Source organism: Leopardus geoffroyi, chromosome D3, assembly GCF_018350155.1.
Source record: "Leopardus geoffroyi isolate Oge1 chromosome D3, O.geoffroyi_Oge1_pat1.0, whole genome shotgun sequence".
Classification (NCBI taxonomy): domain Eukaryota; kingdom Metazoa; phylum Chordata; class Mammalia; order Carnivora; family Felidae; genus Leopardus; species Leopardus geoffroyi.
This window is the reverse complement of record NC_059339.1, coordinates 44217335-44245255: the sequence shown is the minus strand read 5'-3', so window position 1 is coordinate 44245255 and position 27921 is coordinate 44217335. Positions and strand designations below refer to the sequence as shown.

Sequence of the window (27921 nt, the reverse complement as noted above, 5' to 3'; positions counted from 1 at the left end):
TGAGCTCAAGTGTTTGAGTCTGCTTTAAACATCGTGTGATGCTAATCATCTCTGTGTGATTAGTCTCTCCAGTAAGTTACGTATTACAGTAAAAAATGATCTCGATGGTTCTTGCATATTTTTCATCGTGTTTAGTGCAATACTGTAAACTTTGAATAACACCATGGGACCCATACAGAGTGCTACTAGTGATGCTGGAAGTGCTCCCAAGAAGCAAGGAGAAGTCATGACATTATAAGAAAAAATTGAATTGTTTGATGAGTACCATTGATTTGAGGCCTGCAGCTACAGTTGCCCTCCAGTTCAAGATAAATGAATTTAGTGTAAGGATCATTGTAGGAAAAGAAAAGGAAATTCGTGAAGCTGTTGCTGTAGTTATGCCAGAAGGCATAAAACCTTGTACTTTTTGAAATAACCTTCTTATCTTGTATTGAAAATGCAGCTTTTATGTGGGTACAGGATTGCTATAAGAAAGGCATACCTATAGACTCTATCTAATATGATCTGAGAAAACGCAAAGTCATTATATGACAACTTAAAGCAAAAGGAAGGTGAAGATTCTAAAGCTGGAGAATTTAATGCCAGCAAAGGATGGCTTAATAATTTTTGAAAGAGGTTTGATTTTTAAATGTCAAGACAATGGAAGAAGCTGCTTCTGCCAACCAGGAGGCAGCAGATAAGTTATCAGATGCCATTAAGAAAATCACAGAGGAGAAAGGGTATCTGCCTGAACAGGTTTTTTAATGCAGACAAAAATGTCTTATTCTGGAAAAGAAAAATACCAACAAAGGACATTTATTACTAAGGAAGAGAAATGAGCTTCAGGATTTAAGGCAGGAAGGGATAGGCTAACTCGTTTGTTTTGTGCAAATGCAATTTGGTTTATGATCAGGACTATCCTTACCTATAAAGCTGCTAATCTCCAAATCTTGAAGGGAAAAGAGAAACACTAGCTGCTGGACTTTTTTTTTTTTTTTTTTTTTTTTTAAAGTGATCTCTACATCCGACATGAGGCTCAAACTCACAGCCCAAGATCAAAAGTCTCGTGCTCTACTGACTGAGCCAGCTAGGTGCCCCAGACTTTTGGTTTACAACAAAAAGGCCTGCCTGGATAATGAGAACCCTTTTTCTGGTTTGGTTCCATCAATACTTTGTCCCTTAAGTCAGGAAGTACCTTGATAGTAAGATACTGCTCTTTAAAGTTCTTTTGATCTTAGACAGTGTGCCTGGACACCCAGAACCTCCTGAGTTCAACACCAGAGGCATCAAAGTGGTCTGCTTGTCCCTAAACACAACATCTCTGATTCAGCCTCTAGATCAGCCTCTAGGACCTTTAAGGCTCATCACACATGATACTCTATAAAGAGAATATTTAATGCTGTGGAAAAGAACCCTAATAGAACATCATGAAAGTCTGGAAGGATCACATCATTGAAGATGCCATTGTTGTTTATAGAAAAAGCCATGAAAACTATCAAGCCTGAAACAGTCAATTCCTGTGGGAAAAAAATGTGTCCAGAAGTTGCGCATGACTTCATAGAATTTACAACAGAGCCAATCAAGGAAATCATGAAAGACATTGTAGATATGGCAAAAAATGGTGGGGAGTGTGAAGGGTTTTAAGATACGGATCTTGGAGAAATTGAAGAGCTAATAGATGCTACACAAGAGGAGTTAACAGCTGACTTGTTAACAGAAGATAAACACATCTGAACCAATGCCAGAAAATGAAGATGTGGAAACAGTGCTGGAAAACAGATTGACATTAGACATTTTGGTAGAAGCATTCCAGTTATTCAAGACTGCTTTTGACTTCTTATAGGATGTGGATCTTTCTATGATATAGGTACTGAAACTAAAGCAGATGGTAGAAGAAGGATTGGTATTGTATAGAAACATTTTTTAAGAGATGAGAAAACAAAAATGTCAGGCGGAAATTAGTGTATTGCTGTAAAGTTACACCAAGTGTGCATGCCTTTACTGCCTTCCCTTTCACCTTCACCTCTTCTGCTGTCCTTGAGACACCAAGACCAACCCCTCCTCTTCCTCCTCCTCAGCCTACTCATTGTGAAGAGTGAAAACAAGGATGAAGACATTTATGATGACCCACTTCCATTTAATCAATAGTAAATAATCGTCATGGCATACAGTTAATAAACTTATCTGTTGTATGTTTGTCTTCCTGTGAAAATCTAATAACTTGTGGCAAGAACTGTATGAGACATTTTTCTTTCATCATCATCATCATTGCTTAAGTATTCATCGTATAGAAAATCATGTACAAGACTTGTATGGAAGTGGATAGCTTATCCTTACATAGGCATAAGGTGAGTGATATTTAATATGAAATTAATAATGTTAGTTTTCTTACTGTTTTATAACTTTGCTTTCAAAGAATTACGTTATGTACTATATGCTTCTCTTATAATTGGAGAAACTGTATATTAGCCTATCATCACAAGTAAGTAATTTTTTAAAAAAATGTGTTTGCAGTGTTATGATATGATTTTAATACTGTATGACATAAAAATTGTATAATGATTCATTAGTGTATATGCTAGGCCAGCATGAGGCAGCTGGTCAGTTATACTAGGCTACTGTAAAGCAATTATATTGCTGCCTCATTAGTACACGAATTGTTATACCTATAAATAAGTAGGAATTTCTTTTTCACATTATCTTTTCATTTTTGATGTCTAGTGTTAGTGATAGCACATAACATTTACAGTGTTTTGTATCATTTAGGACAATATTGATGTAGGTTCTGACAGATGATTCATCTTGTAAAAGGATGTAAACTTATATCAATAAATGCAGTACTGTAAATTTATTTTCTTAACATTTTATTTTCTCTAGTTTTATTGTAAGAGTACCGTATATAATACATACATATAACACAAAATATGTGTTAATTAACTATTATTGGCAAGGCTTCTCATCAACAGTAGGCTATATTAGTAGTTAAGTTTTGGGGTAGTCAGAAGTTATATGCAGGTTCTTGACTGCACTGGGATTTGGCACTCCAACCCCTGTGGTGTTCAAGGGTCAACTATAGTCTACTTTTTCTAGAATTTCAAGTGGAATCCAACATAATGTACTCTCTGGGTCAAGCTTTTTTCACTCACCGTAATGGTTGTGAGGTTCATCATGTTGTTCCAGAAGTTTGTTCTTTCTGTTGTAGAGTAATTTTCTATTATATATATTGATATATCAGTCCATTCACGTGACCTTTGGTGGTTTTTTTTTTTTTTTTTCCCTTCAGATTTTGGTTATTGTGCATAAAGCTGCTTTGAAGATTTTAGACCATGGGTTTTTACATGGTCATATGTAGAATGAATAGGATTCTTGCCTAGAAACCATCTTTGTCTACCTCAAAGATTTTGCCTTTGTTTTCTTCTTGAACTTTATAGTTTTGTACTCATTTCTGTGATCAATCTCAAATTATTTTTGTGGGTTGTGTGAGGTAAGGGTTGATTTTTTTTTTTCCTTCTTTTCTATTTAGATATCCAGTAGTTCCAGCATCATTTTTTCAGCCTTTGTTTCCCCACGGATTTGTGTTGGCACTTTTGCCAAAATCAATTGATCATAAATGTATGGGTCTATTTTTGGATTCTCTATTCTATTGATCTCTGCTTCCTTTATCAGTGTTACAGAGCCTTGATTACTGTAGATTTGTAAGTCTTGAAATTGGATAGTTATCAGTATTCAAGAAAATCTTTCTTAAAAAAGGCTTTGATCATAGTATATAGTTTCTACATTTCCATGTAAGGTTTAAAATCAGGTTGCCAATTTCTTTATAAAAAGACTGGGAATTTTGCTTGGACTTCAGTTGACGTGATTGCATGGTATTCTGTTGGGTGTATGTAATTGCATCAATTATGTAAGTAGCTTATACTGATGCCTGTTTGTTGGAGTGTTCAGTCTATTGATACAGTGTTGACAATTAATTTTATATTTATTTGTGTCTTTGAGCACTGTTGCATGTGTATCTGTTCCATAAAGTGCTGGAAATGGAATTGTTTGAAATTTAACATTTATAATTTTGATAGATACTGCTTGATTGTCTTGCATAGACATTGAATTATATGCAATAATGTGAGACTACCTGTCACAAATCTTTGCCAAGACTGTGTTGTTAAACTTCCTGATCTTTGGCCTGATAGTTGAAAATTGGTATTTTGTCTTGGTTCTAGCTTACATTATTATGTTACTATCATACCAACCATGTGTGGTTTCTTTCCTGTGAATACATTATGGTGATTACTGTTTCTTTTTCTTGCCGGAGTATTTCCCCAATTTCGTCTCTCAAACCTGTCTTCTGAATTTTGTGGCAGGGTTTGAAAGTCTTTCCCACTGTGAAAATAAATATTATAATTTCCTACATTTAATCTGTTTATGTTTTAATTCTTAATTAATTTTTAATGGTTAAATGTTTTCTGGACAATACCTCACTCTTAACCATAATTGCGCAGATGGTTGTCTTGACACCAACCGTGTTATTTATTTATTTATTAACTAAAAAAAAAAAAATTTAATGTTCATTTAGTTTTGAGAGAGACAGAGACAGAGACAAAAAAAGACAAGAGTGTGAACAGGGAAGGGACAGAGAGATAGGGAAACACAGAATCTGAAGCAGACTCCGGGCTCTGGGCTGTCAGCACAGAACCTGACATGGGACTCAAACCCATGGACTGAGAGATGGTGACCTGAACTGAAGTCAGGCGTTTAACTGACTGAGCCACCCAGGAGCTTCTGTCTGTCTCTCTATCTATCTATCATCTAAATTTTAGTTAGTTAAATACAGTGCAATATTGGTTTCAAGAGTAGAACTCAGTGACTCATCACTTATATAAAACACCCAGGGCTCATCGTAATAAGTGCCCTTCTTAGTACCCATCACCTATCTACCCCTCTCCCACCCACCTCCCTCCATCAACCTATAGTTCTCTATCATTAGGAGTCTCTTGTGATTTGTTTCCCTCTCTTCTCTCCCCGCTCCCCTTCCCATGTGTTCATCTGTTCATTTTTTTTTAATGTTTGTTTATTTTTTGAGAAAGAGAGCGTGAGTGGGGGAGGAGCAGAGAGAGGGGGGAGACAGAATCCAAAGCACCCTTTAGGCTCTGAGCTGTCAGCACAGAGCCCAACACAGGGCTCGAACTCACTAACCCCAAGATCATGACCTGAGCTGAAGTTGGATGCTTAACCAACTGAGCCACCCAGGCATCCCTCATCTGTTTTGTTTCTTAAATTCCATGTATGAGTGAAATCATATGGTATTTATCTTTCTTTGATGGACTTACTTTATTTAACATACTATGTTCTAGCTCCATCCATGTCGTTGCAAATAGCAAGGTTTCTTCTTTTTGATGGCTGAGTAATATTCCATTATATGTATACACCACATCTTCTTGTTCTTCTTTTTTTTCCCCACCTTCATTTTTTTTATTCTGGGCATGTGCTTTGCTGTATCTGGACTTCTGGCATTGCAAGCAGTACTCAGTGCTCAGTACTCAGTTATGTGAAGATTGGAGCTGTTTCCTCTGAGATAATGGATTGTTTCTTAGCATTGAATAATTGGAAGGAAGTATAAGGTCATGGAATTCTAAACCATCCCATTCCTATCCCTCCAGTCTGACGCTAGATGATGGTTTCAGCACCTTGAACTTTCCCCCTCACTGAATTATATACATAATCCAGCTCCTCACGTGTTGTGGAGTTTTTAGGATTGCCAGGTGAAATGTATGACTTTTATCTTCTTCATTTCTTTTGGTAATGCTGAGACCATGGGAAGAACATTTAAAATCCATGTTCATTTTATGTAGAAGTTCAAGAAGTTCACATTTAATATACATTTTCTTTGCACAGTCTTTATATGCAGAGCTGATTCCTAGTACTTTCAGGCCTCATACCATCTATTTTTATAACATCTGTACCTGGGTAAGGAAACAGCTTAGCACTGGTATGTTACTCAGTAGGGGAAGTGGAGGTCGTTGTGAAATAGGATTCAAACTGAGTAGGTACTTGAACATTAAAGTTCAGAATACTCAGTTTGGGGGGGAAAGACCATAGGTGCGTAATAAATTATGTACAGTCCATCTCTATTTTTCTGCTTTACATCCAGTTACCAGTGATATTTTCCTCCCTTACATGCATTTACTTTAATAACTACCCTCATGTGTTTGTGCCTGTCCTTGAAAATATATTTACCCTTGTAAAATATGTAGCAAACTGAAACATAGAAATACACAAAAATATACAACATAGTACACAAAGTATTACTGAACAACTCAATGAATTAAAAAAAAATCCAAAAAACTTAGTAACTACTGTCCAGACCAAGATAGAGAATATTAACACCACAAAAATCTGTACTGTGCTCCATCTCAATTTTTACCTCCTACAGAGATAATTACTATATGACTTCTATTAACATTGATTGGTTTTTCTTTCTTTCTTTCTTTTTTTTTTTTTTTTTAATTTAAACAAGTTGGATCTTCCTGTGTTTAATTTTTCTTATCTGGTTTCTCTCATTCAACATTGTAGTTATGAGGTTCACCTTTTGTTATATACAACAGCATTTTGTTCTTTATTCATTTCTGAATAGTATTCTAGCATATAGATTTATTTATTGAATCTAGTTTCCGTTTTTGGCTATTGCGAATAATGCTGCTAGGAACATTCTTGTACTTGGATATAGTCATTTCAGTTTAAAAGTTAGCAATGGTTGGAATTGCAGGGCCATAGCTTAGGTCTATGTTCTGCTTTAAAAACATTTTTTTTACAGAGAGAGACAGAGCATGAGCGGGGGAGGGGCAGAGAGAGACAGGGAGACACAGAATCCGAACCAGGCTCCAGGCTCTGAGCTGTCAGCACAGAGCCCGACACGGGGCTCGAACTCACAGACCATGAGATCATGACCTGAGCTGAAGTCGGACGCTCAGCTGACTGAGCCACCCAGGCGCCCCCTATGTTCTGCTTTAGTAGATACTGTCAAACAGTTTTTCAAAATGTTTGTACCAATATAAAGACCAAAAGCAGTGCTTAAGACTTTTTGTTGCCCCAACATCTTCTTTAAAAAAAAAAAAAAAAAAATTTTTTTAATGTTTGTTTATTTTCGAGAGAGACAGAGACAGAATGTGAGTGGGTTAGGTGCAGAGAGAGAGGGAGACACAGAATCCGAGCAGGCTCCAGGCTCTGAGCTGTCAGCACAGAGCCCGACACGGGGCTTGAACTCACGAGCTGACTGAGCCACCCAGATGCCCCAGCACCACATCTTTATCCATTCATCAGTCAGTGGAGATTTGGGCTCTCTCCTCAGTTTGGCTATTGTTGATAATGCCGCCCTAAACCTTGGGTTGCATACACCCCTTCAAATCTGTATTTTTGTATCCTTTGGATAAATACCTAACAATGCAGGTGTTGGATCGTAGGGTAGTTCTATTTTTAGTTTCTTGAGGAACCTCAGTGCTGTTCTCCAGAGTGACTGCACCAGTGTTCATTCCCACCGGCAGCCCAAGAGGTTTCCCCTTTCTCTGCATCCTCGTCAACACCTGTTTTTTCTTGTGTGGTTAATTTTAGCCATTGTGACAGGTATCAGGTGGTATCTCATTGTGGTTTTGATTGGTATTTACCTAGTGATGAGTGATGATGAGCATCTCTTACTGTGTCTGTTAGCTGTCTGGATGTCTTCTCTGGAAACGAGTCTATCCATATCTTCTGCCCATTTCTTAACTGGATTATTTGTTTTGTGGGTGTTGAGTTTTGGTAAGTTCTTTATAGATTTTAGATACTAAACCTTCATCACTTATATCAATTTGCAAATATCTTCTCCCATTCTTTAGGCTGCCTTTTAGTTTTATTGATTGTTTCCTTTGCTGTATAGAAGCCTGTTATCTGGATGAAGCCCCAGTAGTTCATGTTAGCTATTGTTTCCCTTGCCTTTGGTGACACACCAAATGTTGAATAATCTTATCTTCACTAATTTGAAAGTAATTAGATTCATACTACCTTTGTATGTAATAACTTGCTTCATGCACTTGGGCCTATTTTTGGCGCAAATCTTGCATTACTCTCCTGTTTATTGATGTGTGGGAACTAAATTGTTTTTCTTTTTTAAAAACTTTTTTTTTTTAACGTTTATTCATTTTTTGAGAGACAGAGCATGTGTGGGGAGGGAACAGAGAGAGAGGGAGAACACAGAATCTGAAGCAGGCTCCAGGCTCTGAACTGACAGCACAGAGCCCGATGCGGGGCTTGAACTCACAAACCATGAGATCATGACCTGAGCCTAAGTCGGATGCTCAACAGACTGAGCCACCCAGGTGTCCCGGAACTAAATTGTTAATTATTACAACTAAGTGACACAAATCTATACCCATTACTTTTTTTCTTTTTAAGTGTTTGGAATTCTTTTTTTTATTTTTAAGTTAATTTTTTGAGAGAGCACAAGTGGGGCAAGGGCAGAGAGAAGGAGAGACTGAATCCAAAGCAGGCTCCATGCCATCATCGCAGAGCTGGATGCAGGGCTCAATCTCACAAACTGCGATTTCATGACCTGAGCCGAGATCAAGAGTTGCTGCCCAACTGGGTCACCCAGGCGCCCCATACACCGCATTACTTTCGTTTTTTTTTTTTTTAATGTTTATTTTTTGAGAGAGAGAGAGAGAGAGAGAGGGACAGAGTGTGAGTGGGGGAGGGGCAGACAGAGAGAGGGAGACAGAGAATCCAAAGCAGGCTCCAAGCTGTCAGAACAGAGCCCTATGTGGGGCTCAGACTCACAAGCTGTGAGATCGTGACCTGAGCTGAAGTCAGAAGCTCAACTGACTGAGCCACCCAGGCACCCCATACCCTATTACTTTCTAAGTTGATTTGTGTATGTGTGTTGTTATAAACTGGTATGTGATATTTTCTTCTATTAGGTATTTCAGCTAATTGTTATTTAAAACTTTTTATTTAAAATTTTTTTATTCACCTTAATGAATTCACATACTAATAATTTTTTTCTTTTTTTGCCCTGCAAGTAATAATTTGCATGTATAATATATATGTGGTCAAGATTTTTTCCCAGTCCCTAGAAGCTTGAGGGACATCTTTTTCTCCTCATGATATACTTTATAACATTCTTTTTAAATCCATTGTGCTAGGTGCTCTGGGCCCTTTTAATCTGGCAACTCATTTCTTTCTCTTTTTTTTAATTATTAAAAAAAATTTTTTTAATGTTTATTTTTGAGAGACAGCGAGTGCAAGAGGGGGAGGGGCAGAGAGCGTGGGAGACACTGAATCTGAAGCAGGCTCCAGGCTCTGAGCTGTCAGCCCAGAGCCCAACACAGGGCTTGAGCCCATTAACTGTGAGATCATGACCTGAGCTGAAGTCGGACGCTTAACTAAACCATCCAGGTGCCCCTGTTTTTCTCTTTTCTTTTTTTTTGGAGGGGGGTGGATGGAGGGATGAGGAGATTATCCTGTTTTTTCCAGGTGGCCCAAGGGTTCTTTTTTTATTATTTTTTAAATTTATATCCAAGTTAATTAGCATATAGTGCAACAGTGATTTCAGTAGATTCCTTAATGCCCCTTACCCATTTAGCCCACCCCCCCCCCCACAATCCCTCCAGTAACCCTTTGTACTCCATGTTTAAGAATCTCTCATGTTTTGTTCCCCTCCCTGTTTTTATATTTTTGTTTCGCTTCCCTTGTGTTCATCTGTTCTGTGTCTTAAAGTCCTCATACGAGTGAAGTCATATGATATTTGTCTTTCTCTAATTTCACTTAGCATAATACCCTCTAGTTCCATCCACATAGTTGCAAATGGCAAAATTTCATTCTTTTTGATTGCTGAGTAATATATACGTATATTCATGCTTCTGCATGTCGCTGTCCATTTTCTGAAGAGACTTTTTGCTGAAGAGACTTTTTTCCCAACACCATTTGCTGAAGAGACTTTTTTCCATTGGATATTCTGTCCTGCTTTGTCAAAGATTATTTGGCCATACGTTTGTGGGTCCATTTCTGGGTTGTCTATTCTGTTCCATTGATCTATATGTCTGTTCTTGTGCCAGTACCATACTGTCTTGATGATTACAGCTTTGTAATACATCTTGAAGTCTGGGATTGTGATGCCTCCAGCTTTGGTTTTCTTTTTCAAGATTGCTTTGGCTATTCAGGCTCTTTTTTAGTTTCATACAAATTTTAGGGTGGTTTGTTTTAGCTCTGTGAAGAATGCTGGTGTTATTTTGATACAGATTGCCTTTTAATTTTCTTCTTATATTTTGTCTCCTATTTGCCATATCTGTCTTTTTTGTTTGACTTTATATGAGATCTTCTTACTGTGATCTTCTAATGCTTTTATTGACTTTTTAAATTCTTTGGTAGTTTTAATTTTCATGTGTTCCTTTTTTTTTTTTTTTTTTTACTGTGAATGTTCTTGTATATTTGTTTCATGGATGGATTGGCTTATTTTTAGTTTTTGGCTCTGCATAGTTTGTTTTTGCCAAGCTATTTATTTCGTTTTTTCATTTTAAGGTTTTTCTTATGTATATGATTATTCTTGTTTATTTGCTCAGGGTTACAAGTGAGACACTAAAAACTGATTTGAAAGTTTTGTGTGTTTGGATGGTGGACGGGCTGGTAGTTTCTTGACTGTAGGGTGTGAGAGACAGAGAGAGGGTGCTTGTGCTTATGGACTATGGACTACTACAGACTGCAGGTCCTATCGGTATTTTTTTTGGATCTTTTATCTCTAGGCCTGTCAAATTCATTAGAAAACCATCTTCCCGGAAGGTACAGTCTTGGCTGCCTCCTCTAGGAGTCTCTTGAGTAGGCAAAAGAGAAGTTTAGGTGTAGGGAGTGGGTTTCAGCAATCACTGTGTGTACTCCTACTTATTCCTTCTATTGTCAGTATGATACTTCTTCCCTCAGCTGTCCTGAGTCCCCAGACCAAAGACCTTTCATTATACTCTTTCTAGACATATATACTACAGTCTTTAAGGATGCAGGGGTGGACAGTCTTCTGGGTGCTAGTAATTGGAATGGCAGTCTTGGAATCTTTCTGTGTTTTTGAGTTCTTTTTTCATCCTCATCTCTGGTGGAGCCTGATACTTCCAATTACTGAGTTTTTGGGGATTCTGTGGTTTTAAGTAGAGCTACTTCTCAGTTTCCCCATTTCTAGCTTAGGATTCAAGTTTTCTTGAGTCTGGAGGTTATTATTTATCATTCTTTGCAGCTTACATATTTTTATTTTCACCATTTGCTCTTTTATTTATTCTTTGGATTTCTGGTTTTGTCTTGTTTTAATCTATTGCTTTTTTAAAGTAGGTTTTACATGAGAGTAGAGGTAAATGTGTGTTTAAATCTGCCTTTTCAATTGTATATCAGTGTTTTTCTGTGTACAAGTAGTTATTTATGTGCACTCTTTTTCTTCAAAATAGGATTTTACTTTACCACTTTAACGTATTATATGTACATAGTATGAATTGCATTTTTATTTTTAAACTTTTTTTTCTACAGCATAAAATGGATAGTTTACCTCAGGTTAGAAATACTAAAGTTGTTGGTATGTATAAAGTGAATTCTGAAGACTAATGGTAAGACAGGGTAAAATTGTGGAGTGTTGTATATAATGAGTGGTGAATGAATAATTTGCATATTTCCTTTGCACCTTTTAAACATTTTAAAATACACTTTCTTTTCCCCCCTCCTTAGGTGCTGTGTAATGTGTTAAGAGGATATTTTAAGGAATGATTTTGTCAAATTTTCATGAGTTATGGTGGCTGAAAGATCAGTTCTATCTTGTGGGAAAAGAATTGTAAGTAATATCAAGGAATAAACTGATTTTCGACTATTGTGTATTTATATAAGACAAGTCATTGATTACTTGTAAGAATGTAGTTGGGATACTTTTTTCTATTAACTTTAAATTTATAGATTAATTAAAAAGGAGAACTTAGATTTTACATAAATCAGATTATTTCTGTATAGTATTAGCATTGCCATATTTCTTGGATTGTACAAAATTTAATTTTAATTTTTTTTAATTTTTCAGAAATGGCAGCACAAAAGGAAATCTATATTAATAGAGTATTTTATTAAACTAAAAAGGTTAGATAAGAACTTTAAACTAACAGTCTCAGCAAACAAGGAGAGAAACCTATTAGCTGTAAGACATGTTTCAAATGAATCGAAGTCCAGTAACTGTAGACTTCAGAAGAAAAAAGTTTTCAAAATCTTTGTCAAAACAGGTCAGTGATAAATAACTCCTCCAGTAATAGGGCTAGGCCTGAAAACCATAATTAATTGAAAAATTAACAAAACAGTTTGAACCTGAATTAAGTTTTTTTCATAAAAAATTACAAAAATATCAAATTAGAATTAAATTTTCCTCAGATTTCTATTGCCTTGCCCAAAAGTAAAGCAAATATCTTTTAGCCTTCATACCAGCTTTTCTCATGTCCTAGGGATGACTGAAACCTTATTTGAAGCAAACTAGTATTTTTGTTGAAAATGTACATCAGCCTCAAAGTTGGTTTTTAAGACCTTCTCAGAATAATACTAGACATTCAGCATTCACACCTACCAGGACACAAACATCCTCTCAAATACTACTGAGAAAAGGAGGACCTTACTCAGGAATGATGTCCATTCAGGAGAAATCAAAAGAAAATTCCTCCAGTGTTATTAAAAAAAGTGAAGATAAGAATTTAGAAACACAAATTCAAGGTTCTCAAACGAATCTGGCTAAAAAATCAGGCCCAAAGGAAACTATCAAATCACTGGTTAAATCTTCTAGTGAGAGTAAAATAAATCAATCTGAATTAGGAACATGCATGAGTACAAGGTCAGCAAAAGCGGCATCCAATGATAAAAAAGCTAGCAAGTCCATTAATAAAAATATGGTGACTGTGAAGGGACATTCACAACAAGAATCTACAAAAAAGAAAAAATTACCTCAGAAAAAGTCAGTGCATGGAACTCCTAAATCAAATGAACAGTTTAACCGGAGGTCACAGAGACTTCAACAGTTAACAGAAGTTTCAACAAGGTCTCTGCGTAATAGAGAAATTCAGGGTCAAGTTCAAGCAGCTAAACAGAGTTTGCCACCAAGAAAAGAGCACTGTAACAATACTCAAAGTAAATCTAATAAAGTTAAAACAAGTCAAAAACATGTGAAAAGAAAAGTACCGGAAATAAAGTCTGACACTAAAGAGGATGAAAATCTAGTAATTAATGAAGTAATAAATTCCCCCAAAGGAAAAAAACGCAAAGTAGAGCATCAGACAGCTTATACTTGTAATTCTCAGTGCATAAAAGGATCTGAAAAGTGTCTTCAGAAGAATACTAGAAAAGAGGAAACAAAATCTGTGCCTGTAACTTCTGAGATAAAAAGATCAAAAATGGTTACTTCAGCAGTCTCTAAAAAGAATGAGATGAAGAAGTCAGTTCATACGCAAGTGAATACTAGTGCAAAATCCCAAAAAAGTCCACCGCCATCAGTGCCTGAACAAAGTGTAGATAATGAGCTGGAGCAAGCGGGAAAGAGCAAACGGGGTAGTATTCTCCAGCTTTGTGAAGAAATTGCTGGTGAAATTGAGTCAGATACTGTAGAGGTAAAAAAGGAATCTTTACAAATGGAAAGTGTAAAGGAGGAGAAGCCTACAGAAATAAACTTGGAAGAGACTAATAATGAAAGACAAATACTTCATCAGAAGGAAACAAATCAGGATGTTCAATGCAATCGTTTCTTTCCAAGTAGAAAAACAAAGCCTGTGAAATGTATATTAAATGGAATAAACAGCTCAACTAAAAAGAACTCCAACTGGACTAAAATTAAACTCTCAAAATTTAACTCTGTGCAGCAAAATAAGTTGGACTGTCAAGTTTCCCCTAAATTGGGCTTAATACGAACCAGTTTTTCACTACCAGCCTTAGAAATGCATCATCCAGCAACTCAAAGTACAGTTTTAGGGACAAAACCACATGATGACAAAAATATAGGTTGCCAGCAGGAAGAAACTAAAGAAATTAATTCTGAAGAAGTTAAAGTTAATGATGTTACAGTTGAAATTAATAAAACTACAAAAAGGGCTTCTGAAGATTGTCATTTGGATAATCAGATAAAACCACCTCCTGACCCACCGTTGGATAACCAGATGAAAGATTCTTTTGAATCAACACCAGATAAGGTAATTTTTTATTATGCACAGTAGAGTTGCAGGAGTACCTTCTTATTAAATAAGTTTTACAATGTATTTTAGCTTAAGAATCAAGTTGTAAAAGACAGGAATCATTTGTTAAGGTAGCCTATTCAATTTTAACTCGGTCTCGTAGTGAGTGAGACGACTAACTTGACTCCTTCAGAGGTCTCACATACGTGTAAATGCTTCTCATTGCTTTCTTATTTTCACTTTTCATTTTTATTTTATGTGAAGCATAAACCTGTTGAATTCTGGCTTTTTTTTTTTTTTTGTATTTTTTTGAGTATAATTGACACACCATGTTATATTTGTTTCTGGTGTAAAACATAGTGATTCAGTATCTCTTTATGTTCTGCTTTGCTCACCACAAGTTTAGTTATCACCTGTTACCATGCAATGCTATTATAATATTGTTGATTATATTCCCTATGCTCTACTTTTTAGTCCCATGACTTCTTCATTCCGTAATTGGAAACCTGTATCTCCCACTGCCCTTTACTCATTTTGCCCTTTCCCATACCCCCTAGCTTTTCTTTTTCATTTAACACACCGATTTGCTTTTTCTATTAATTGCAACTACAGAAACTATGTTTCATAGTGACTAAAATATAGAAATTAAAGTTGGGCCTTATTCTGACCAAATTGTTAAAATTAATTTCAGCTGGCACAAATCAGCCCCTTTTTTTCCATCTGATAAAATTTAAAAATTAAACATTTATTTCTGGTAGTAGGGAGTCTTTCAGTTTGACTTGTGTGACCATTTTGAACAGTTGGGCAAATAAAATGTCTGAAAGATGTAAATAATTCAGTCTTCAGTTTTAGAGTAAGATTGTAGTGGTGAAGAATTTTAAAAATGGTAAGTTGAAAAACAATCTTGAAAAAAAGGAAAAACAATCTAATAGCTAGAAGAAACTTTAATGATTATCTGAGGAAGTAGTTTGAAACTATAAAAGCAGCTGAGCTGATTTTTCCCGCCAAATTAAATCATAGGTAAAATAACAATATATAAACCTATAAGAAATTTTTTATGTATAAAAAATGGAGCTTTATGATACATATGTGAAAAACTTCACTAATTTGTTTCAATTGTTTTGTGATGAGAAAACTTAGAGCAGCGGAGGAATGTAATTTAGGTCACATGTTTGGGGACACAAATAGGATTCAATTTTTAGGTGTTCTTCTCAGCCCAGCATTTTTTCTACAATTGCATACTTTGAACATTAGAGCACTTGAGAAAAAAGTCATCATGAGTAGAGGGAAAAGTCAAGTCATCCTAAGTTTTAGGAATGATTTAAAGTTCCTTTTGGAGGCATTTTGTTGTAGGAGCAAAGTTGAATGAATGAGGAATCTGGGCTTCTTGCCAGAAGCCATGAAAATAGATCATTGTCTATTCTCGTGGACTACAAATCAAATTAAAAAGGGAACAGATACCATATGGTACTCTTAGATTTTATTTTCTGAACAAATGGGAATGAAAGCATCAATTAGAAGATAATTATTCAAATAGTGACAGTAATTAGAAGTAAGTAGTGACTGGTAGTGTAACAAGGGTGGTTTACATCGGAGATGGAGTGGCTTTCTTTTCAGGGTATGTTTTGTCAGCAAATTGATAGCTATAGTCCAGGTGTATCTTCTCCTGGAGTATATATCTTCAGGAGTTTATCTTCTAATTCCTTGCTGCATAAATGCCTGTCAAAACTCAGTTTGTGGGATAAGTCACGAGAATAAAAGGTACAATATAGGGAATATATAGTTACTGGTATTGTAATAGTGTTGTATGATGATAGATGGTAGTTACACTTGTGGTGAGCATAGCATAATGTATAGAGAGGTGTTGAATCACTGTGTGTATACCTGACATTAATGTTAACATTGTGGGTCAATTAAAATAAAATTAAAAAGAAACCCTCAGTTTGTGGACAGTTATATCGAAGAATAAGAAATGTAATCCTTTGGAGTACTAGAATAGAGATGCTTACTTGGACCACATTATTTTGACCTGTAATACTGTTTTGATTGGAATGTGCTTTGGATTTATACAGTTCCTCTCAAGGTGCATTATGAGAAACTGTCCTGTGAAACTTGTGTTAAAAATTTTATTTACGTTTATAAATTCTTGACTATTTCAAACATTCAGAATACTATAGAAACTTAACATTATACTCTTGTTTACCACCCAAATTTGAAAAAAAAAAAAAACCCAACATTTTATTGAATTCAGGTCTTTTAAAATAAGAAAAGTATGTTACAGATACAGGAAAAGACCTTATCTCCCTCTTCTTTCCATTCACCTCTCTTCCCAGAGTTAAAATGAGTTTGTGAAGTTGGTGTGGATCTTTCCTTTTTTGTTTTTATGATTTCACTATTTATGTATATCCATAAAGAATACTTAGCACTGTTTGTGTTTTAAATGTTTACATAAATGCTAGCATAGTTTGTGTATATATGTGTGCGGTTTTTGTTTTTGTTTTGTTTTGTTTTTTTGCTAACTTGGTTTTGTGCAAGTTGAAAGCGCTTTTAGGTTGTTTCTCTTCTTTTCACCAATACCACTGATGCAATCACTTTCACAGAGTGATCAGGAATGTGGTAATTATGTTAGTTCATGACATAGTTGAGTGCCTGCTATGTCCAAGATTTTGTGCTAGGCTCCAGAAGACAAGTGTGTTCTGCCTTTAAAGAATTTACATTGTAGCAGTCACTTAAGAGATTTCTCTTTATTCATAAGCACTAAGAATTGTGGCAGCTTTGTTCAACCATCACAGCAGCTTTTGGTTAATGACATAATAGCCTTCGGTTAACACTGCCTCTTTGTTAGTCAGAGGAGAGCTTCATAAAATTATCACTATAGTCTACGCTATGGTTTCTATTATTATCTACATATTACAGGTGAGGGGAATGAGACTTAGGAATTTAAGTAACTTTTACCTGAGTGACATTTAAGTGGTAGAGCTAGGATTTAAACTGAGATTGTCTGGTTTCAGAATCTAGCCATTTTATACTTGGGGAGGAAGGAGAATATAAAAACAAACCCTGTATCATATGAAATCTTTTTCTATGGCTGCTTGTAATTTTGATGTCAGTTTCAGCAGTACTGAGAAATGATGATGTTTGATAGGGCTTCTCTGAATTCTTTGGGCTGAATTTAAATTATTTGAACTTTATGAATTTTAAAGCCCCATTATTTTGTGATTCTTTTTTTAAGCCAGTAACTTCCTAAATTCCTTCCTATTAAATGGAGATTAATTAGTCATTGCTCTTGTTTTTAATTTTTCTGCTTTGTCAGTGATAAAACTTGTTCACTTTTTCAAAAATGTTCAAAATAATGTTACATAGTTGAGTGTAATAATCACAGTACAGATACAGCCAATGTTGATAGAGCTTGGAATATTATTTTCTTTTGGTAGTTATTATCACCTTTGATAGTGTTCTGATTTAGGGGATTTTGGGAATACAAAAATGAATAGAATATCTTTGCTCTTTTTTTTTTTTCAACGTTTTTTTATTTATTTTTGGGACAGAGAGAGACAGAGCATGAACGGGGGAGGGGCAGAGAGAGAGGGAGACACAGAATCGGAAACAGGCTCCAGGCTCCGAGCCATCAGCCCATAGCCTGACGCGGGGCTCGAACTCACGGACCGCGAGATCGTGACCTGGCTGAAGTCGGACGCTTAACCGACCGCGCCACCCAGGCTCCCCAGAATATCTTTGCTCTTAAGAGTTAAAGAAGCTTGGGGTGCCTGGGTGGTGCAGTCGGTTAAGCGTCCGACTTCGGCTCAGGTTGTGATCTCGCAGTCCATGAGTTCGAGCCCCGTGTCGGGCTCTGTGCTGACAGCTCAGAGCCTGGAGCCTGTTTCAGATTCTGAGTCTCCCTCTGTCTCTGACCCTCCCCTGTTCATGCTCTCTCTGTCTCAAAAATAAATAAACGTTAAAAAAAAAGTTATAGAAGATGAATCAAAAACAACCAATTGAAAATAGTAATAAGGACATGAAAGAGGTAGAGGTGAAGAAGATGGAAAATTATTCCAAACTTGGGAAAAGGGCATGGAGAAACTTGGCAAAGCTTCATAGAAGAGGTTAATATTTAAGTAATGGGTTGAATTTATACAGGGGGAGAGGTTCTAGATTAGCATTATCCAGTAGAAGTGTAATGTGAACCACATGATTTAAACTTTTCTGGTAGCCACGTTAAAAAAGAATGATAAACTGGTAAGATTAAAATATTTTATTTAACCTGTCATATAGAAATACTTTCATTTCAGCATATAATTTTAAAAGTAGACCTATTTTACTTTTGTAATAAGTCTTAAAAATCTGTGCTTTATATTGACAGTATAATCTCAAATCAGTCATACTAACTACATTTTAAGTGCTCAGTAGTCAGGTGAGGTAGTGGCTACTCTATTGGACAGTGCAAGTTTAGATAGATGAAACAGAAAAAGTATAGAACCAAAATATATCTGTGGGATTTGCAAGTTCTTCAGTGTAGCATGAAGGGGAATAATGGGAGCTGATGCGGAGAGGGTAGTTGTGGGAGAGATCATGAAGAGACTCTTAAAGCATATCAGTGTGAATTACCCCAACTATGAAGTATTATCTTAAATTTTCTTAGTATGCATTCACTGAAAGTGTCTTGGGATGAGTCCCAAACATTGATATGAAAGCAAATAGTAACAATTTGAATGTTGTATGTTCAGAATTTCAGTCTGTGTTTGGAATCCAAGCTTCAAAACAATCCCGTGGGAAATACCTCTACTGTTTCAGCTTCACTCAATCAAGCAAAAGTTGATACAGGAGAGAATAAATTTCCAGGTAAAACTTTGAAACTATCATTTGGTTTTCTCAGTGTTCAGAGATATTTTTGTCAGTATGATAGGAAACAATATTGACTACCAAATAGGCCAGTTAAATCCTTCTGAACCATATTGCATATGTTTTTCAAATGTGTAATTATCACCATTCTTTTTTTGTTTTTTAAAAATCTTTATCACGATTCTTCGGGGCAGAATTGCTTCTCTTTCTTACCTTGTTTAAAGTACTTAAGTATGGGGGCACCTGGGTGGCTCAGTCAGTTGAGTGTCCAACTCTTGGTTTTGGCTTAGGTCATGATCTTAGGGTCATGGGATTGAACTCTGCATTGAGCTCTGCGCTGAGTGTGAAGCCTGCTTGAGATTCTCTCTCTCCCTGCTATATCTGCCCCTCTCCCTTGCTCATGCTCTCTCTAAAATAAAGAAAAAACAAAGTACTTAAATATGACTCTTTGACTTGCTACCAGAAGGTCTTTATCTTAAATCTTTTATTTTGTTTGTAACTTACTTTCTGGAGAAGTATGTCTTAATGAATTGCCTAAGTTAGTGGTAGAAGCTTATTTCTCAAATACAGCTGATTATTTGTGCTTTTCCACTTTAGATTCTTATCTTCAATCCTGAGTTACTCAGTTTTCCATCTTAGTGATTTTGTTTTTGAAAGGATTTAACAAATGCTGCAGGGGCGCCTGACTGGCTCAGTTGGTAGAGCTTACTTAAAAAATAAAAAATTAAATAGATTCTGCAATTTGTGCAGTTATACCATGCAAAGATTTTTTTCGTAACCTTGAAAACATCCTTGACAGTACATTATTTGAGCTGTTGGGTGAAGATTTGCTTACCATTATCAGATGAAGCACAAGGGCATATGGAAAGAAATTCCAAATTCCTCATTCTTGTTTCTCTCTGCTAAAGGAAATACTTAGAGTGGTATACTGAAGTCAGATAATTTCTTCTATTACGTATTATTTAAACTTTTCGTGGAGGAAGGGAAAGCACAATATAAATATGAGAAATGCAGTTATTTTTTAGAAAATAAAATGAATTATTGCGTTATTTATTAATTTTAAAACTTCAGAAACTATAATTTTAAAAATTACATTATAATATACAGTTTTATATTAGTTTCAGGTGTATAATACAATGATTCAACAATTCTGTACATTACTCAGTGCTCATGATAAGTATACTCTTAATCTCCTTCACCTATTTCATCCATTCCTCACTCATCTCCCTTCTGGTAACCACCAGTTCTCTATATTTAAGAGTATTTGTTTCTTTTTTCCTTTGTTTTGTTTCTTAAATTCTTTCGTATGAGTGAGATCATATAGTACTCTATTTGTCTTTCTCTGACTGACTTATTTCACTTAGCATTGTACTCTCTAGCTCCATCCATGTTGCAAATGGCAAGATTTCATTCTTTTTGATGGCTGAGTAATATTCCATTGTATATATGCCACATTTTTAATCCATTCATCCATCAATGGACACTTGAGTTGCTTCCATAATTAGGCTATTATAGATAATTCTGAAATAAACATCTTTTTAAATTAGCATTTTGTATTCTTTGGTAAATACCTAGTAGTGGAATGACTGGATCATATGATAATTCTATTTTTTATTTTTTGAGGAACCTCCATACTGTTTTTTACGGTAGCTACACCAATTTGTATTCCCACCTGTCATGCACGAGGGTTTTTCTCCACATTCTTGCCAACACTTACTGTTTCTTGTGAGACTTCAGGGTTTTTTTTAACGAAGAGGTGTTCCCATTTATTTCCATGTAGAGATTATATAATTATATGGGCATTTATACAATTTCCTATGTTGTTCAGTGCTAGTAATTGGTGAAACTAGAGGCAAACTGTTAATCTAGCATTGGATTTCTTTGTTACTCTGTAGAACTTTTCTACTTCTGAAGAGTAATTTCTAGGAAGGGGGCTTAATTTTATCAAATGGTTTTATTAAAAAGAAAACATTTAGAGTTGCCTGGGTGGCTCAGCTGGTTAAACGTACGACTCTTGATTTCTGCTCAGGTAACGATCTCACGGTGTGTGAGATTGAGCCCCAACACGGGCTGACAGCATGGAGCCTGCTTGGGATTCTCTCTCTCCCTCTCTCACTCTTTGCCTATCCCCTTTCACATGCTCTCTCTCTCTCAAAATAAGTAAATAAACTTAAAAAAATAAAACATTTAGCGTATTGTTCTCTTTTTTCTTCGTAATGGTTTGCAACTATTAGGTGGAGAGCTAGTACAAAGCTTAAGGTTTAACTCATCTTCTTGATTAAATTACAGGTTCAACTCCCAAACAACACACTATACTCAGTAACCAAACATCTAAGACCAGTGATAACAGGTAAGACATTAGTTTAATACAAGAGTAAATATAGGAACAATTGAAAGATAAACTGAGGCTTTTACAGTTTTTGTTTATTTGAAAATCAATTCAAATTGGGCAGCATTCAGTGTGGCAGATAGAAAGGAGCTGCAAGGAGCTGTAACATGAAAGACTTATAGGCAGAAAGGAGTGGGATTAAGGAAAGTTATAACTGGTGGAAAAAATGGGTTGATTATTGCAAAGTTACTTTACTTTAGGGGGAATGGCAGATTATCATTAGGGCAAATTATCTAACTAGTGCTGATTAAATGATTCCTGATTGACTGGTTAAAGATTCCATTTCTAGAAGAGCCAAAACTAAGTCTTGATTTGGTAATGTGGGGCTTAGCATAAGCAACTACATTTTGGACCTGTTGTCTTGTTTTTAACAGAACTTTAGGATTTTATACTTCCAACTTTTGAGTTTGGGATATTTTTCCTTAAAAAGTTGTGCTAATAATCTGTTTTTTCACGTAGAAAGAAAATGATTTTCATAAGTTTTCATTTCACTTTACTTTTTCTGTGCCTATACATATGTTTTATAGTTTTTTTTTCCCCCCTTAGGTTAATATGGGCATCTTTTCTACCTTAATTACCTCATTCTTTTAAATCTGCATTAAATTTCATTGTGTGAATATTCCATTGTTTATTTAACAGTTCTCCACTTCATAGACATTTTGGTTGTTTCTTATTTCTGTCCAAAAAAGTTCTTTAATAAACATATGCATCTTTGCCCGTTTGTATTACTATATCTAGGATAAATTAATAGCTATGGGAATTATCCTGCATTGCCATATTTTTGTCCGATGTGTGTCTTTTTATACTTCCAGCAACAGTATTTTGAGAATGCACTTTTCTGCAAACCCTTTGAAGTACTGGTATTATCAACATGTAAAAGTGTTTTAAGTGTTTTAGAAACACTTGGTTCTCTCTTTAATGTCAAAATTAAATTACATCTGACTTACTTTGCTTTACAGATTACTAAAAAACAGTATTTAGGACAAATTGTACTGACTCAGATGGCTAAAAACTATGAAAAACTTGAAACTTACTCAAACTATAGTACAGCAGTTTTTTGTTTATTTGTTGAAAATCAGTAATTTTCTTGGGTGTTCTCCCCTTGATTTTTAAAATGTTATTTATACCCCCCTTGGAATTGAGATTTGTGAGTGTCGTATAGAGAAAAGTTTTTTTTTTTATTTTTAGTGCTTTGAAGTGATAATAACTCTATAACAATTAATAGTGTGATTTTTTTTTTTTTTTTTTTTTTAAAGGGAGACACCACCAAATCATTCTTGGCCTAAGTGTAATTCCCATTTGGAGATAACAATTCCAAAGGACTTGAAACTAAAAGAAGCAGAGAAAGTTGATGAAAAACAGTTGATCATAGTAAGTATCCAACTTGACCTTTTTGGTGAAGTGTTGTTATAATCACCCTTTTTATGCACATTGTTAAAGAATAAATTCATTGCTTTTTTTTCAAAGAGGCTTGTCACCATAAATCGTCATTATGGAAATATTCCTGGTATCATTAGAAATCCCCCAACTTGAACCCCAGTAGTGAGTTCCTCCTATCACAAATAAAAACTCAAATATCCATACTCATAGTTTTATTTACAACAGATTGATACTTTATATTAAATTTATTACTTTTTTAAAAAAATTTTTATTTATTTTTGAGAGAGAGAGAGAGAGAGAGGCACAGAATCTGAAGCAGGCTCCAGGTTCTAAGCTGTCAGCACAGAGCCTGATGCAGGACTCAAACCCACAAACCGTGAGATCATGACCTAAGCCAAAGTCGGATGTTTAACGGACTGAGCCACTCAGGAGCCCGAGATCTGTTACTTTCTTTAATATGTCGTTTGATGTACTTTGTTTTAGTAGTTGGTTTAAATATTAAAATAACATGGAGCTTAATACATAAAATGATTTTAAATATCTGTATTTTAGTGTATATTATAATTTTTAAACTGTGTTTTATAGGAAGATAAACCAGTAGTTAATTTGAAATAGAACTTAAATACAGTTTGGTGACAAGTTGAAAAAGAGATATTTTGATTGATGAAAAAACCTAATTTGAGTAAGAGAGCACACTATAAAAAAAAATGAAGGAACCCAAAATAATAGGAAAATTTAATGTACTTCCAGTCAACCTTATCAGTAGGATTTGGTGGAGTAGACTATTGATTCTAACTTTAATATAGGAGAATAACTTTGTAAGAATTGTCTGCAAATTTTTGAGAAAGGTTAATCGGGAAAGTTTCATTAGAGTTAATAATGTTTCTGTTGTTAAATCAGTATGGTAGTGAAACAGGATTAGACTAGTAGAATATAGAGCAGCACTGTCCAGTATGGTAGTCACATGTAGCTGTTGAGTATTTGAAATGTGGCTCATTAGAATTGAGATATGTTGTAAGTGTAAACATAGTTACTGCATTTTAAAGACTAGTATAAAAAAGGGAATGTAAAGTATTTCACTGATAAGTTTTTTTTTCTATTTAGTACATGTTGAAGTTGAAGTATTTAGGATATGTTTTGTTGAATAAAATACTAAAATTAATTTCACCTGTTTTTGCATTCTTTAACATGGCTACTGGAAAATTTAAAATTTGTGGATTGCATTTCTGTTCAGTTCTGGTCTAGAGTTGATGAGGATGATGATGTTAATGGTCAGGATAGCAGCTAATACATTGTTCCATGTACTCCATTCATATTAACTTAGTTAGGCCTCAGTTTTTAAAGTATGAGGTAGGTACTACTATTATCTCCCATTTACCAATTAGGAAACCAAGGAAGAAAAGTTTGCTCAATACAATGAAAACTGCTTGGTTGCAGAGATATTTGTACACTGGTATACATCATTCATAATAGCCAAAGGGTGAAAGCAACCTAAGTGTCCATCAAGGATGAATGGATGAACAAAATGTGTATACATACAATGGAATATGATTCAGCCTTAAAAAAAGAAATTCTGACATGCCACAACATGGTTGAACCTTGAGGACATTAAGCTAAGTGAAATAAGTTAGTCACAGAAAGACAAATACTGTAAGATTTCACTGCTGTGAGTGTCTAGAGTACTCACACTCAGAGACAGAAAGTAGAATGGTGGTTTCTAGGAGCTGGGAAGGAAGGTAGATTGGGGACCAGTTGTTTAATTGGTTTAGAGTTTCAGTTTTGCAAGATGAAAAGACTTTTGAAGATTGGTTACAGAACAATGTGAATATAGTAAAACTACTGAGCTGTACACTTAAAAGTCATTAAGATAGTAGGGATGCCTAGGTGGCTCAGCTGGTTGAGTGTCTGACCCTTGATTTCAGGTGGGACAACGTGGGATTGAGCCCCGCATTGGGCTCTGTGCTGAATGTGGAGCCTGCTTGAGATTCTTTCTGTCCCTCTCTGCTCCTGTCCGCCATTTGTGTATTCCCCTCTCTCTCAGATTAAAAAAATAAATTAAGATGGCAAATATTGTTATATATATATTTTTTGCCACAGTTATAAAAAAATTTTTTTTAAAGATTTATTTACTTATTTATTTTTGTAGAGAGAGAGAGAGAGAGTGAGCAGGGGAGAGGGGCAGAGGCAGAAGAGAGAATCCTAAGCAGGCTCCACACTTACTACGGAGCCCCCACACAGGGCTTGATCCCATGACGCTGGGATCACAACCTGCGCTGAAATCGAGAGTCGTACAGTCATGCAGCTGAGCCACCAAGATACCCCTACTTGATCCTAGTTCTAAGACACTAGAGATGCTGTTAGCTTAGATCTTTTTTTTTTTTTTTTAGTAATTCAAATTGTACAGTTTTAGAATAGAAAGAGTAAAGGGATTATTAGTTTATTCTTAAATTTAGATCATATTGCTGAAAATTTCTTGTTGAATAAGGACAAGAAAGAAAACATTTTGTAAACAGTTACGGTTCTATAGCACAAGTGAATTACTGGAGAATGGATGATTGTACTTGTACTTAGTTAATATGAAAAAAAATTATAAATTACTGTTAATAATTTTTAATAATTAACTGTTTTAATAGAAAAATTAATATTACCTTTTCTCATGGGTTTTTGGTAACATCAAAATATTCTTTTTAATATTTATAAACTAGCATAAAACCATTAAAGAGAACATACTTTTAAGACATTAAAAAAGGAGTCTGTGAAACACAGACTAAGCTTTAACAGTGTAAATTATTGCAGATATAAAAATACATCTTCATTCTCATTTATAGAGTATTTCATGTTGAAGGCTTTAGGACTAAGATTGTAGTGTTAAAAGATATTTCTCAGTTCTTCTTAGTTGCTATTAAATGCTGTGGAGTGAGTGGTCAGATTACTAAAATTAAGGACTTAATAAAATTATACATTAGGTTTCACAATTTAACATCTTGTTAATCAACACTGAACATTATTCATTGTAGATTAAATACTTCTCACTTGATGTTCCCATTATAGATTTAGAAGCTGAATTACTCCTTTGGGAGGGAAAAACCTTTTGTTTGTTTTTTATAAATAGGATGCAGGACAAAAAAGATTTGGAGCAGTTTCCTGTAATGTTTGTGGCATGCTCTACACAGCTTCAAATCCAGAAGATGAAACACAGCATCTGCTCTTCCACAACCAATTTATAAGTGCTGTAAAATATGTGGTAAGTGAAATTCATGACTTCTAAAATGCAGATAATTAGGTCAGCATCTTAAAGACATGAATTGCCAAATTTAAGTCATTGACAAATTTTTTAGGAAATAATAATATATACAAAACCCTGGTAGTATGTATACTGGCTTATTTTAAAACAAAGCCGAACATAAAACCAGCTAACTTTATTCTGGCTGGCTTGTGTTGTGGGATTTTTTTTATTTAAGGTACATATTTAAAGTAGTTATTATACCTCATCTCTTCTAACAAATAATGTTATTCAATTTGAGTATTTAAAAATTTTTCTTTAGTGATTATTATTAACTGTTGATAAGCCTTTTTAATATTCATAATAGCTTGGCACAAGTTTTTATTTGAGGACTGATAGTGATATATATTATACCAAATACCTTCTTTTTGCTATCATGAGAGTTTTTCTTTATAAAATTAAAAAAAAATTCTTAAAGGTTAAGATCTCAGAATTTGTTGTATACTTAAAAAAAAAAATCCCACAAAGCAAGTACATTTTAGTATATGTATTTTAGTGTATGTGTATTTGAGACACGATGGGTATTATTTAATAGTTTCTGGAAATTGCAAAGTTTTAATCATTTTGAACCATTTCAGATATCTTGTGAAATTAGTAATTTAATGTAATTGCCGTTTACCTATATCTGAAATGGAATCTATTTTTTTCCTATACATGTTACCTTCAGTACTGTACACTCACATTAATAAGACCTCCAGGATATCTGAACTGAGATCACCAATTCATTTCATGTAGATTTTTACATAAGCAACAGATGTTGGATTTTTTAAAAGATCTTTATTGGCTTCAGTTAAATTCTTACCCTTATCTTTGGTTGAAGGGTTCATGTTATTTCATTTATCCAATTCTAGGCAAGATACGTAGAGTTTTCTTATCTTTTCTTTTTTTTTTTTCTTTTTGGGGTCTTTACTGTGGTGATTCTTTATATTCCTTATTTTATCTGCCATTGCCACACATACCCCCTTCTGTCACTTAACTAAATGCAGTATGAACTGTGTGGACGTGGAGTATCTATAGCTAGATACTGATTTATTGTTTGAAATTTGTACTTTTCCAATTTTACTATATTAATGCTCTTACAACTTGAGAAAAATAGTTCTATCAGTAGCTAAAGTATAGAATACTATGGGGCAAAAACATTTCGTTTAATATACATAAGTCTCATAGAAGTTCTCATTTTACATCATCTGATTCTTGTAATCGCTTTTGTAAAATTATAAGAAGATTAGGTTTAAAAGACTTAATTCCTCATCTTAAGGGAACTTCTTAATTTCTGAGAAAAAAAGTAAAGAAGTTAATCAGGAAATACGCACTCTGCACTTCCACAGTACTAAGGGAAGCTGGTTTATGGAACAAGGTGGAGTCATTACCTTCTAAACAAATTCTGGCTCTTGAAAAGCTATCAAGCCATGTAGCAACTTAGGGAAGATTGATTCCTACCCCAGCCCTACCCCTCCTCCCACCCCACCACTTTGATGGGACAGAGCTATGGGTTATTTTATTATTTTTGAAATAAGCTCAAGAGAAGGAATTGAGTTTAGCAGTTGGCCGACCTTTGCTAACATCAAGATCAATATTTTTCTTTTGCTGTTTTCAAATGCAGGTGTACATAATCTAAGACTATAGAAACTCCTCCAAAACATTGTAGCATTCTTATGTAGTGTATGGAGAGAGGATAAAAACATACATGTTATGTTGAAGATGTTCTGCTGTGATCACAGCTCTCAATTTTGGATTGGGACATTAAACATTTATCGGGCACCTAGTATGGTGCTTTGCATTATTGTACACTTACAGGGCAGCTAGTGTTGGCTAGTGTTGTGTTTTTGCATCAAGCACTTTTTTTTCCTTTTTAAAAATTGAGTTATAATTGA

The 27921-nt window shown here is 34.9% G+C and overlaps 1 protein-coding gene across 4 annotated transcripts in view; it reads left to right on the top strand.

The window, feature by feature from the left end:
* Positions 1-27921, top strand: part of ESCO1 (establishment of sister chromatid cohesion N-acetyltransferase 1) — a 74877-nt gene that overhangs the window by 23836 nt on the left and 23120 nt on the right. For 2 of the 4 annotated variants that reach the window (XR_006707742.1, XM_045458587.1), the window contains exons 3-9: positions 2058-2327; positions 11698-11800; positions 12038-14174; positions 18881-18995; positions 21285-21345; positions 22641-22755; positions 25877-26008. Coding sequence is in view for 3 of the 4 variants with exons in the window: in XM_045458587.1 (XP_045314543.1) it covers positions 12624-14174; positions 18881-18995; positions 21285-21345; positions 22641-22755; positions 25877-26008 (1974 nt within the window). In the remaining variant the exon portion in view is untranslated. The remainder of the gene's footprint in view (positions 1-2057; positions 2328-11697; positions 11801-12037; positions 14175-18880; positions 18996-21284; positions 21346-22640; positions 22756-25876; positions 26009-27921) is intronic. The other 2 variants (XM_045458588.1, XM_045458586.1) reach the window with 1 other exon arrangement.